This window comes from Silene latifolia, chromosome 11 (genome assembly GCF_048544455.1).
Source record: "Silene latifolia isolate original U9 population chromosome 11, ASM4854445v1, whole genome shotgun sequence".
Classification (NCBI taxonomy): domain Eukaryota; kingdom Viridiplantae; phylum Streptophyta; class Magnoliopsida; order Caryophyllales; family Caryophyllaceae; genus Silene; species Silene latifolia.
The window spans coordinates 9,505,021-9,519,959 of NC_133536.1; the positions used below are offsets into that span (position 1 = coordinate 9,505,021).

The 14,939-nt window shown below is 38.8% G+C and overlaps 1 protein-coding gene across 1 annotated transcript; it reads left to right on the forward strand.

The window, feature by feature from the left end:
* Positions 1–799: 799 nt before the first annotated feature.
* LOC141612874 (F-box/kelch-repeat protein At3g23880-like) lies at positions 800–1,402 on the forward strand. Its single transcript, XM_074431623.1, has one exon. It carries the CDS (start codon positions 800–802, stop codon positions 1,400–1,402), a length of 603 nt encoding a protein of 200 aa, XP_074287724.1.
* The last annotated feature ends 13,537 nt before the right edge of the window (positions 1,403–14,939 follow it).

The following is a 14,939-nucleotide window of genomic DNA, read 5'->3' on the forward strand; positions in this document are numbered from 1 at the left end:
TTACTTTTAAAAGATAAGTTAAAATGTCACAATTTACATAAAATATTGCAATTTACATACATTCAACGAGTCTAACATGTCAAATACCTTTAAGATAATTCTAAGAAATTACGGTTGTATATTATCTGATATTCATATCTAATATTTATCAATTATTCGAATCTCCAAATATGAACTATTTATATTGTCACGGTATTAACACTTAATCACGTTCAATTATATGTTCATGTATTTAATGATAACGCCTGCTATTACGACCTATGCATTTTTTGCACGGGTATACCGTACGTACATCCTGTCGTTATTTCAAAAATATGTAAACATGTCAGTTTTTTTTTTTTACTAATGATATACGAGTATAATTTAATTTTTATTTCATTTATTATTATTCCAATTATTACTTTTGTGGACTTTATTGCGTGACGATTTGAATAAGATAGCTTGTAATGTGATACCTTGTCATTTTGCCAACGATGCCTTGGAAGTTAGTTGGTTGTCAATAATGTTAACGTCTTCTCTATTATAATCAACCCATCTCTTCTCTTCTAACTAACATCTAATTAAACTCCTTTACACATCTTTGTACTAATTACAACAAGGTCAACGACCATCTATAATCATACTAGTAAGTCTCCTATAAAACGAGTTTACTGGTGATTAATCAAACCATTCCAAACCCGTTCTATGACGCGTCTTCCTGATCACCTGATACTAGAAAATATATTACCAAGACTTCCGGTAAGATCTCTATTTCGCTTCAAGTCCATTTGTAAGGATTGGTTATACGCCATTTCGAGCCATGATTTTGCAAAATCGCACCTTAGATATTCATCCTGGCGCCCTCATAACTTTCTTGCTTTTACTTGCAAATGATTCAGAACGATATAATTATGTGTTCAACTTGTTATCCTACGACGAAATTCAACACGATTTAAAACCCGTAATACTTCCCCTAGACATTGATAATGATGTAGGTGGGGTTGTAGATATAGTTGATTCTTGTGACGGGCTTGTATGCTTGTACCGCGAATTAAACCAACATCGTACTTTCTATCTTTGGAACCCTGCTATTCGACAAAGTCGAGAAATTGACCAAATTGTTGAACTTAAAGAAATCGAACCCTTTATGTTCACGACAGCTTATGGGTTCGGTCATGGATCATCCATTGATGACTACAAGATTGTTGCCATTTTTACGAGTTATACTAATGATTTCAATACTCATTTATATGTATATTCTTCGCTCTCTGGAAAATGGCGAAGAATAACTTATGTTTTAGATAATAATCGTGTGTCTACGATAGGAATTCATAAGGGTGTTTTGATCGATAACGTTGTGTACTGGCCTCTTAGAATTCGCGATCATGGAGATCAAGATATTAGGAAATTATATTATAGATAATATTATGTGGTTGTAATTTCCTAAATAGCATTATCCTAGCCTTGATTTACGGTGGATATTGTTACCTTTGTACTCTATTTAAGCCAAATTATGGCTAACCTAATAGATTAAGCATTCCCCTAATATCTCCTTATAGTCCTTAACATGGTATCAGGGATTCCTCTCCTCTCAAAAAAACTAACCTAATTCCCTCATCACGAAAATCATACGATCAGACGCCATGGCCGGAGATGCTGACTCCGACGCCTTTCCCAAAATCGATCCTCTTAGCCCTTATTACCTTGGTTCACACGATGTTCCGGGTGCAAAAATATCAAACATTGTTCTTCGCCGCGACAACTATGATTCTTGGCAGAAATCTATGACATTTTCTCTCAAGTCTCGTCGCAAGTTCGGATTCGTTGACGGGACGATTAAGAAGCCCATTATCGCGTTCGATCTTGAAAATTGGGTGGTTGTAAACTGCACCATCGTCCAATGGATTCGCAATATGATTGATCCAAGTTTGCTTGATAATATATCATACCCTGATGACGCTACCATTTTATGGTCGGAACTCAAAGCACAATACGTTGTTATTGATGGAACGATGATTCACGGACTCAAAACCCAGCTAAACAGTTGTAAGCAAACCAAGGGAATGGACGTGACTACTTATTTCGGAAAGCTTAAGTCTCTTTGGGATTCAATTGTTAAGCATGAACCGCCGTTTGCTTGTCGCTGTGGGAAATGCGAGTGCGGTATCGGAGAGAAGGCTATTCAACGCCAGGATAATGAAAGGTTACATCAATTCTTCATGGGACTTGATCCCACCCTTTACGGTAATATCCGATCCTCTCAATTTCAATTGGATCCTCTGCCTGCTCTTTCCCGTGCCTACAATCTCGTTCTCCAAGAAGAACGTTTGCGTGCTAAAACTATTCCTGATGTGTCTGATGTTGCAATTTTTGCTACCCCATCTCCTAATGTCGATTGGCGTACACTTCGTGACAAAGAACGCGTTGAAAAACGCACTCTGTTTTGCTCGGCCTGTGAGACACGGGGTCATGAGGCTGCTCGCTATTTCTTTAAGACCATGCGTTTTCCGGAATGGTGGGGTGATAGGCCTCGTAACCTAGCAGAGTACCGTATTTATAGGGCTCGTGCTGCTTCGCTTGGTTCTGGGGGTACTACTAATACCTCTGCTAATTCTGGTACGAGCGCATCCAGTAGCTCTTCCAAATCAGACCCGACAGTGCGTGCTAATGCAGTGGTCACAACTGCTTCGGCCCATTCCCTGCTCTCCTGGGATCGTCTAAGTGGTTTGTTTAATTGGATCATTGATACGGGTGCCTCCAATCATGTTACTGGCACTTTGTCATGTTTGGAAAATCAAAAACAGATTCCGGGCAGATCTGTTGGGCTTCCCAATGGCCAACAGGTCGTGTCTTCTGTGATGGGTTCGGTCTATGTCAACGAGTCTCTTACTCTTCACTGTGTTTTATTTGTTCCCACCCTAACATGCAATTTACTATCCGTTTCCCAACTTACAGTGGATACTTCTTATTCTTTTGAATTTACTAAGAAATCATGTCTTATTCAGAACCTTTCTTCGAGGAAGACGATTGGAGCCGGTGAGCTACGGGATGGACTATTTTGGATTACAGCGGGGGAGCGGCCATTGACGGTGAATACGGTGTCTGGGCACGGGAGTTTGGATCTTTGGCACAGGCGTCTTGGACATCCGTCAGATAAAGTGGTCAAGACTATTCCCTCTTTTAGCAGTTTATTTTGCAATAAAGACGTCACTTGTGATGCTTGTCATTTGGCCAAACAAACTCGTGATAGTTTTATTTTGAACAATAAGCGTGCTTTGAATTTATTTGATTTGATCCATTGCGACTTATGGGGCCCTTATCGTACTGTTTCGTCTTGTGGTGCGAAATGTTTTTTAACCATTGTCGATGATTATTCTCGTGCAACATGGGTGTATTTATTGATGGACAAAAATGAGGTAACCGAAATGTTTATGAGTTTTATTAACATGGTTAGGACTCAATTTTCCAAAACCATAAAATGTGTCCGTAGTGATAATGGCACCGAGTTCAATTGTGTGGCTGGCTATTTCTTTCAAAATGGTATTAAATTTGAGACTTCTTGTGTGGGTACGCCCCAACAAAATGGGCGGGTGGAGCGTAAACACCATCATATTTTGAATGTAGCACGAGCACTCCGTTTTCAAGCCAATTTACCAAAAACTTTCTGGGGCGAATGTATATTATCGGCTGTTTACTTGATAAATCGGACACCATCACCTTTGCTTAATAATTTAACTCCATATGTGTGTCTTTATGGTGTAGCCCCTTCATACGATAATTTACGGGTTTTCGGTTGTTTGGCGTATGCTCATAATCAAAAAACCAATGGTGACAAATTCGAGAAACGGAGTCGTCGTAGCATTTTTATTGGGTATCCACATAACAAAAAAGGATGGAAACTTTACGACCTTGAAACTGAATTCATTTATGTCTCCCGTGATGTTGTCTTTCATGAGTCCAAGTTTCCTTTTGCTACCACACCTACTGAAACTTCCGCCCCTGATACAATCTTCACTGATGAGCCGTTTAATGGTTCGGACCCGAATTTCGAAGCACCACACACCATTGTACATGATCCAAATGCAACAACAGACCCGCATTCAACCTCTGTTTCTGCTGCTAATTTTCTGCCTGATCCGAATGCAACATCAGACCAGAATTCCGCCTCTGATTCTGCTCCAAATTCTTCCTCTGGTTCGGCTCAGCCTACTGGGTCTGGTTCTGCAGAGAATTCTGGTTCGGGTTCCTCGAGGTCAAATGAGGAAATGGGTAAAGGTCGTCGCTTGAAGTTTCCTAATTCCCGTCTTACTGGTTACGTTCTTGACATCACTACTAGTCTGTCCTCCTCTTCTAGCACACCGAGCTCTCCAACGTCCTCCTCAGGTACGTCATACACTCTAGCTAATTATGTCAATTGTAATTCTTTTTCCGTCAAACATCGTGAGTTTCTTGCAGCCGTGACCGCGAGCATGGAACCGCCTTCCTTTAAAGAGGCTATAAAGGAGGCCGGCTGGTGTGATGCAATGCGCCAAGAGATTGATGCTCTTGAGCGTAATGATACTTGGGAATTGTGTGATTTACCGACGGATAAAAAGGCTCTTGGGTGTCGATGGGTGTACAAGATCAAATTTAAATCGGATGGTACTGTTGAACGCCTCAAAGCTCGACTCGTGGTATTTGGAAATCATCAGGTCGAGGGGATCGATTATGGAGAGACATTTGCTCCAGTAGTAAAAATGGGTACTATTCGCGCTTTCCTTGCTGTGGCCGCTATTAATAAATGGGAGCTACATCAAATGGACGTCCATAATGCATTCTTGCGCGGCGACTTAAATGAAGAAGTTTATATGCGGCTTCCTCCTGGATTTAGTCGTGGAAAGGAGGGAAAAGTATGTCGTCTCAAGAAGTCATTATATGGTCTCCGACAGGCTCCTAGGTGTTAGTTCGCTAAACTTACTTCTGCTCTTAAGGCCTATGGTTTCAAGCAGTCATATTCCGATTATTCATTATTTTCTTACTTGCAAGGCGAGGTACGTCTATTTATTCTTATCTATGTGGACGACTTGGTCATTGCTAGTAACGATTCTTCCGCTGTTGCGCAATTCAAGGAATATTTGGGGACTTGCTTTAATATGAAGGATTTGGGATCTTTAAAATATTTTCTAGGCCTCGAAGTTTCACGCAGTGCTGAAGGTATTTATATTTCTCAACGTAAGTACGCCCTTGACATTATTTCTGAAGCCGGTTTGCTTGGGTCAAAACCCGCTGCTACACCAATGGAACAAAACCACAAATTGGAAGATGCCACGGGTGATATATTACAGGATGCCGAACCTTATAGGCGTTTAGTTGGTCGTTTGGTTTATTTATGTGTTACCCGGCCTGACTTATCCTACGCTGTACACGTTCTATCTCGATTTATGCATAATCCACGACCCGAGCATATGGCTGCCGCACAACGGGTTGTCTGTTATCTCAAGGGTAGTCCGGGTCAGGGCATCCTCCTGCGTACTGATAGTTCTTTAACCGTCTCAGGGTGGTGCGACTCAGATTGAGGTACGTGTTCCCGCAGTCGGCGCTCAGTCACGGGCTGGTACATCTTTCTTGGTGAGTCCCCTGTTTCGTGGAAGACTCGTCGGCAACACACCGTATCCTTGTCTTCTGCTGAAGCGGAATACCGAACTATGGCAAATATTGTTTGTGAACTTAAATGGTTGAAGGGGCTTCTTTCGGATTTTGGGGTCACTTTGTCTCGGCCAATGCATGTTTTTTCCGATAGTCAGTCCGCTCTCCAACTTGCTAGTAACCCGGTATTTCATGAACGCACGAAACATATCGAAATTGACTGCCATTTCGTGCGTGACGCTATAGCCGAAGGGTTGATTACGACTTCACACGTTTCAACCAAGGACCAGCTCACTGATATTCTTACCAAAGCTCTTGGGGGTTCACAGTTTCTTGCTCTACTCCGCAAGTTGGGCACTCTTGATCTCCATGCTCCAGCTTGAGGGGGGTATTAGGAAATTATATTATAGATAATATTATGTGGTTGTAATTTCCTAAATAGCATTATCCTAGCCTTGATTTACGGTGGATATTGTTACCTTTGTACTCTATTTAAGCCAAATTATGGCTAACCTAATAGATTAAGCATTCCCCTAATATCTCCTTAACACAAGAAAATCAAGAAAATCGCATTGTTTGATTTAATTTACGCGAGGAAAAATTAGAGGTACACCCATGGATGAGCTGGTTGCTTCAAGAGAGCGAAGCTAACCTACCTTTGTTAGGGATACTAGGTTGCTTGTCATTGTGTCAGTACATAGATAATACTTGTTTCGATGTTTGGATGTTGAAAGATCGAAATGATTGGAAATCCTGGGAGAAATTGTTCTATGTTAATGTCGGGTATGTCGATTTCATTCACTTCTCAAAGAATGGGAAGTGTTTGGTACACCATTTAAAGGAGCTCAAGGTGATCGATCAAGGTCAGGACGGTACACAATGTCACCAAGGGGATGACACTAATTTGGGTGGACATTACAACGGTCATTTATGGGATGTGGAAGATTAGACTGAGGGTGTGTTTGGATAGTAAATATGGAGGGAAAGGGAGGGGAGGGAGAAGGAGGGAAGGGAAAGGGAGAGAAGGGAAGGGGAGGGGGAATGAAGTGTGGTTGTTTGGATACAATTTCCCTCCAAATCTTGCCCATTGTGGAGAGATTTTGATTACCCGTGGAGGAGGGAAATTGGATCCCACCAAATCTTTCCCCCTTCATTTCCCTCCACTGTAACACCCCGGTTTATAAAAGAAGTCCTCGTCAAGACATTCTCTAATAAAACGGACTGTTACCATCTCGGTTTCCCGAGGTAGTGAATAACAAATTAAACTCCAAGGCAATTTATGTAATATTTTAACTTAATTATTACAAATACTCTTTTCAACTCGAATTACAAGAACTGACATAATTAAAAGTGAAAGTCTTCTAGATGATGATCTAGCCACTAAGCCGTCTGATCCAATGTCTCACGCCCATCAAGCTCCCGTCCTATCTCTTAAACCTGTCAAGTCTGCTCCCCATAAAACGGATCATCACAGGTGTTCACGAATACACAGGGTCAACCACGAGGTTGAGTAGGGAAAACAAAATAAGTACGACAACAAAATACATAACTTTATTTCCGATTCGTCACATACTCCACCTCTCCATATCACAGACCCTGAATAATCTCCACACCATATCACAAGACCCTGAAAAATCTCCACACCATATCACAAGACCCCGAATAATCTCCGCACCATATCACAAGACCCTGAATAATCTCCGTACCATATCACAAGACCCTGAATAATCTCCACACTATATCACAAGACCCTGAATAATCTCCACACCGTATCACATACCCGGAATAACTCCCACACCATGTCACAGACCCTGAATAATTCCACACCATATCACACAACATCCTCCAACTCCAAGGCATATGAATGCTCAAATGAAATTGATGCAACACGTTATATAAATCAATTAAATGATGAATCATAAAATCATGCCAGTTATCCGATATTGTAATATCATACTCAATATGATCAATTCAGTCAATCACCTTTCCGAATATAAATGATAACGTAGATCAACCACGAATCCAACCAACACAATTCAACAACAACGATATTAGGACAAGTGTATTTCCCCTACCTCAAATGCCAGCAAATCCAATTAAGCAGTCCAGAAATAAAGCAATGAATTGATTATCGATCCTTCACGAATCCGCCACCTAAAACAATTATAATATTTATAATTACTAACTACTAAATATGGGGATCTCTCAATTAGAAGTCTTCCCGAAATACAATCCCGACACCAACTTATGTCCGACTGATAATTAAAATAACCCGATTAGTATTTGACCCAACTTTCCCAAAATAGAAAGTTATTAAGGTATAATCTCTTAAAGTGGAAACCTTCCCAATATAGTAACTTTTCTCTTTTAACAACCCGGCTCAAAACCCGACTTGAATTATTAATGTCTAAGGGAATAATTTATTTAAGTGACTCGGGATTTAATTAAATAGCTCATATGATAAATAAAGATTAAACGAATTATACGATTTATAAATACCCGCATCCATCCTTAAACAACTCAAACAATCCCGACTCAAACCCGTCTCTAATTATATTAAATAATTCGGGAATTAAATTAAGTAACCGATATGATAATTAAAAGATTAAACGGATTATTCGCTTAAGAGAAACCCGAATTAATTATTGAACAATCACAACCCGTCTTAACCCGTCTTTAATTACTTTAATTAAATAACTCGGAATTTAATTAATTAATTAAACATGTAATATCTTAACAAATTCCAACGATTAAACAATGACAAAACCCGATTCGAAATCAAAACACAACCCGTCATCAAACACGCCCCTTCACACGCGCACACACACCACACGCACCACCTACACCACCACGACAACCGCCAGACCCAACACCCACTTCAACCCATCCACCAACGACCACCCCCATGGGTCGACCCTCGCCGGCGAGGTGAACCACGGCCGCCATTTGGCCTGGTTCACCACCACGCATCCCCAAACACTCGTTTTCTCAACTCACAACCACCGCAACCACTAACTATCCCCCTGCCCAACAACCACGAGCACGCTCGCCGCCAACCCACGAACACGGACAACCCATCACCACCATGTCGACCTCCCCCTAGTCGACGGTGGCACCACCCAAAACAGGCCCATCCAACCCGTGTGTAAACCCGTCTTTACAAACCTGTTTGCTACCCTCGTCAATGTCGCCTCTCACAGCCACTATTACCACCTATAACCACCTCAACAACCACCAAAACACTCGTCCCTCACTACACTACCCTTATACCCTGACAACAACTACCATAAACACCCCTAGCAGACACACGACCAATCAACAAAACAGCTAGAGAATCGAAAAACAGGGGAAAGGGGTTGAGTCTTACCTTTTCGGCCCGCCATTACACCACCGGGGTTGCCACGGAGGTCGACCATAGTCCCTAGCTCTCCCTTGCTGCACCACCAGCGCTCATGCTCTCTCTCTCTCTCTCTCGTTCTGCGCAGATGGGTGTGTAAAACATGGAGGAAAAGGGGTGGGGTTGTCGGGTTTAAAAGGAAGAAGAGGAGCAAGGGGGTATGGGTTGTATAGGAGTTGGTGTAGGCGTGGGGTATGGGTGGTATAAAATAATCAAGCATGCCTTTGCTTGTCCCATGGGCACGAAACACTACCACAATACGGTTTCCCATAATTATTTTGGGTCCGATGTTTAATTATTTAGTTTACCTTTCGAATCCTTATAAACCCGTCTTAATTAACTTAGCTCCATACGACGCGAGTTAAATAAAATAACTTATCATAATTATCGACTCAACAATTTACCCGACCTAATTAATATTATAAAATGTATAATAATTAATATATAATAGTATCCGTTTAATTATATCCGTTTAATTCAATAATATCTGTTTAATTAATTATATAAAAATACGGGGTATTACAGTCTTCCCCCCTTAAAATGAACTTCGTCCCGAAGTTCGCTCCCATACTCAACAACAGAAAGGTATTGTATATCGTACTTACAACGTTACGCATTTCTAACTCGATTAACACACACTTTTGACACCTTAATCAAACATACAAATACGGAATGTTACATTTACGCCCTCCTAAAAATAAACTTCGTCCCGAAGTTTAACTCATCACTACTTAACCAACTAATTAAAATTAATAACTACCTGAGAACACAATTGTATAACAACTAAATAATCACCTGAGGACACCGTCATTTTCCATCCAAATTCCGATCTCAAACTCAACATAAATTCATTAGCCATGGTCGCACTGGACCGTAAGCATAACTCCCGTAATCATCACTCGGCTCATAGGCCAACTCATAACTCATTACCAGCAGTTTAATCACACTCTCCTTTTTACACATCGACCAACTAATAGGAACAGAACATATGGAACTCATTTGTATAGGTACCCTCTCAACGAATGTCAACTTGATCAAAACCACAATCTACAACAGGTGCAATTCAAGCATTAAGATTTTACAATCCTACCCAACTAAAAAAAAACATGGTTACGTCCCCGTAACCTCCATTATTATAACCAAAGTTCTCAAACTACCGCTAACAACTGAAAGAGGATGAAAGATTCACAACTCACGCTCAAGTTAGCTAATCCTTACCAAGGACAATCAATATTCAAACTCTCTAAAGGAAGTTACCGTTACCAGTAAAATCATTAGTAATTATCCATTTTACCAATCGTTGTAATCTCATGCTTTAGAAACATAGGGGATTAATCACATAAGAAAAGAATTAAGGTCAACATTTGATAAATCGATTTATATGAATTTATAACTTAATAGGTTCAATCTGACTTTCCTTTACTTAATGGTATAGATTTAGGTCACGACACAGAATTCTCAATAAAATGAAGACAACCAGCTTCGCAGTACTTATCATCCCAGGAATATTTTCAATCCTCATAACAATTTGGGTTTGGTATTTATTCACGAATGACGAAAGCGCCTTGATTGACAAATTCTACAAACTTATTGGTCGAGTCAAACAAGCGAGTATACTTCGATATCGGAAAGTTAACATACAAGACTATCATACATAAATTTTTGTTCTTTGTATTAATATATTTAAACTGCACCCAACACAATGACATACAAGGTTAATGTATTTAACGACACCAAATTTTACAATTATTCGTTACCTGCCATGCTAATATCAACTTACCATGTTAACACGTAACTCACTTAAATCACCACATCACATTTCCCGTTTCGACATTCGTAACCAACCACAATCCACCAATTCGCTACATGAACGAACAACATGACTAACTTGACCCACCACTTGTGACTCCGTTCTAATTTCATTACTCCAGACTTAACAACCATCATGAAACCATTCAATCAGACACTGGCTGGAAATCTCATTCCGAATTTAGACTCATCCGGTAAAGTATAAACTTCGTTTTCAAACTTTTACTTTCATACTGGACGGTGATTAAATTTTCTTAACATAATCTTATAACAGGACCGTTATAGAATCCATTTACAGCTTACTACAAACTCAAAATCAGATAGACTTAATTCAATTCCTTCAAACAGAACAAGCTTAGGTGTCGACTCTTATATCATAATTTACAGGTTCATCTTATTCATTTCAGCCCTATCTTATTAATGAACGATTATTACCTTAATCAACATAATTTTAGTTGCTCTTCTTTACTCAGTTATATTCATGGTTCAATTAAACGTAGCTATAACGACTATTATTGGAACCAATGCATATCATGTGAATCATCAAAGGGTTATCCCATTATAGTTGTCAGCATAGTTATCATAAACAATCTTTATTAGAATATAATTAATAGTGATGACTCCAGAATCTAGATATACCAATCGTCGTATTATATTAAACAATTTCCTTTATATCATACTCCTAAAATTGCAAGAATCTCTTTAGCATTTTATGACGATCTAATGACGATCACTTCAAATACGAAATAACACACTGTTTATTATCGCGTCACAGGTTTAGGTTCAATTGAAATCATTTATTGCGATGAAAATAATAATTATAACTATGGGCACACAACTCATATGGAAGACATTAGAACTCAGATGACACTCTACACGTGTGATCATTTAGACACAATCATTACTACCATCCATGTGTAAACTTTTAAACATAATTATTGTAATTATTCATGTGGGTATATTAGCACAATTAAATTACTTTTAATACCATCAACTTTACCAAATTACTTTTAATATCATCAACTTTACCAAGATATGACAATATAGTTTTATATTTATATGTATCCGACCACCATGCAATTATGATGAGCACCGGAGATATCACCACGTGTCAAATGTATATTAATATATGTAAACAACTGGACTCGTATAATCATTTCACCCTCGATTAAGAATCAATTTAAACTATTCAATTTCACTCATCTTTGTCATGCCAACAATATTATCAATTAGGTTTTAATTTTATCACTGGTTGAGATACATAACCACTAGACATGTGCGCTACAATCGTCATGTTGACATTAAATTTTCACATTCCTAAGGCTTATGAATTAATCAAACAACTGTATGAAAATTCAACATAGAATGCACATTTTAAATGTTTTGATTTACGTTGTACCTTCCAAAAATCACGAATACATAATTGTACGATTAAAACTTGATTCATATTACTTCTATAAAACACGGTGAGTTCAAAACACAGGGAAAAAGAATTAGATTTAAAGCACAAGAATTCGGTTGGTCCAAACAAACATGTGGCAGCAATTGGTCTAAAATTTTGGGTCAGTTTGCAAAACTTATTATTTAATATAGAGACATCAAGAATTTTCGGGGCTTATCAATTTGAAAACATATGCGAATTTTATGATCGGTAGGGTTGGAATTATGTGAGAATTATTAATGAAATTTAAATGTGGATTTTTAGAACATCATTGGTCAAACGTCACTGCACAGAACTTCCTAACCACATCTTACTAAAATCTTTATTTCTCCTAATCCGTATATCAAATAGGCATGAAGCCAACGTCAAATGAACACTAACTCACGAGGCTATCTTTCATAAAATTTTCACCGATAGGCACAAACAGAAAAGAAATGGTAGTAAGGTCAATTAAAGAATAACATCGACCAAAACAAGTTTCATCACTAAGTTTTTCATTTACTATGTTCCAACTCTTACAACCACACTATTGTTACTAACCCATACCAACTTAGATCTCACACTGTACCTACGTAAACATATACCCCATAGAATTCCTTCGCATCTCGATCTACCCATTACATCTACATTACGATTGCTATGACTAAAAACAGGCAATTCAATAGCGTTTCTTATTACTATCACATTATTATCCTATCATGGCTTGGGATCACATAACCGCATATTACTTAGTCATATTAGTACTATCAGCACATCATTCAACATCCACCTAGGTAATTATCATCGACTCGTAATTATTTTCATGCTCACGACTAGCACAACACTTCATTGATTATTAACCTGAACTCGAAAATTTATTTCTTATTTCCACGACATTACATGATCACGCCATCATTCATACCAAATACTTACCGTAGCGTTGTCCTGCGGAATGGTTAGAATATATGGGTTTCAAAGTTTATATCAACTCGACTATGCAATAATCAATGCATCAATCAATTAACACTTAGGCAACGGTATAGGCATTTCAGGTTCAACCTTAGGCAACTTTTCTACCCTTTCTCTCATATACCCTCAGGGTTTTCCAAGTCAAACTGAGAGGGCCACTGGTTCGGTGTGAGGGGGCCCCTAACTCAAACCTTCCTCAGTGTGCTCCTAACAGTTCTATCCCGGTGTTCATTTTAATTAGACACATCCTAGGTTCATTGGGTTCATTGGTTTAGGCCTGAGGATCGTTCGCTCTGATACCACTTTGTAACACCCCGGTTTATAAAAGAAGTCCTCGTCAAGACATTCTCTAATAAAAACGGATCGTTACCATCTCGGTTTCGAGGTAGTGAATAACAAATTAAACTCCAAGGCAATTTATGTAATATTTTAACTTAATTATTACAAATACTCTTTTCAACTCGAATTACAAGAACTGACATAATTAAAAGTGAAAGTCTTCTAGATGATGATCTAGCCACTAAGCCGTCTGATCCAATGTCTCACGCCCATCAAGCTCCCGTCCTATCTCTTAAACCTGTCAAGTCTGCTCCCCATAAAACGGATCATCACAGGTGTTCACGAATACACAGGGTCAACCACGAGGTTGAGTAGGGAAAACAAAATAAGTACGACAACAAAATACATAACTTTATTTCCGATTCGTCACATACTCCACCTCTCCATATCACAGACCCTGAATAATCTCCACACCATATCACAAGACCCCGAAAAATCTCCACACCATATCACAAGACCCGAATAATCTCCGCACCATATCACAAGACCCTGAATAATCTCCGTACCATATCACAAGACCCTGAATAATCTCCACACTATATCACAAGACCCTGAATAATCTCCACACCGTATCACATACCCGGAATAACTCCCACACCATGTCACGAGACCACGAATAATTCCACACCATATCACACAACATCCTCCAACTCCAAGGCATATGAATGCTCAAATGAAATTGATGCAACACGTTATATAAATCAATTAAATGATGAATCATAAAATCATGCCAGTTATCCGATATTGTAATATCATACTCAATATGATCAATTCAGTCAATCACCTTTCCGAATATAAATGATAACGTAGATCAACCACGAATCCAACCAACACAATTCAACAACAACGATATTAGGACAAGTGTATTTCCCCTACCTCAAATGCCAGCAAATCCAATTAAGCAGTCCAGAAATAAAGCAATGAATTGATTATCGATCCTTCACGAATCCGCCACCTAAAACAATTATAATATTTATAATTACTAACTACTAAATATGGGGATCTCTCAATTAGAAGTCTTCCCGAAATACAATCCCGACACCAACTTATGTCCGACTGATAATTAAAATAACCCGATTAGTATTTGACCCAACTTTCCCAAAATAGAAAGTTATTAAGGTATAATCTCTTAAAGTGGAAACCTTCCCAATATAGTAACTTTTCTCTTTTAACAACCCGGCTCAAAACCCGACTTGAATTATTAATGTCTCGGGAATAATTTATTTAAGTGACTCGGGATTTAATTAAATAGCTCATATGATAAATAAAGATTAAACGAATTATACGATTTATAAATACCCGCATCCATCCTTAAACAACTCAAACAATCCCGACTCAAACCCGTCTCTAATTATATTAAATAATTCGGGAATTAAATTAAGTAACCGATATGATAATTAA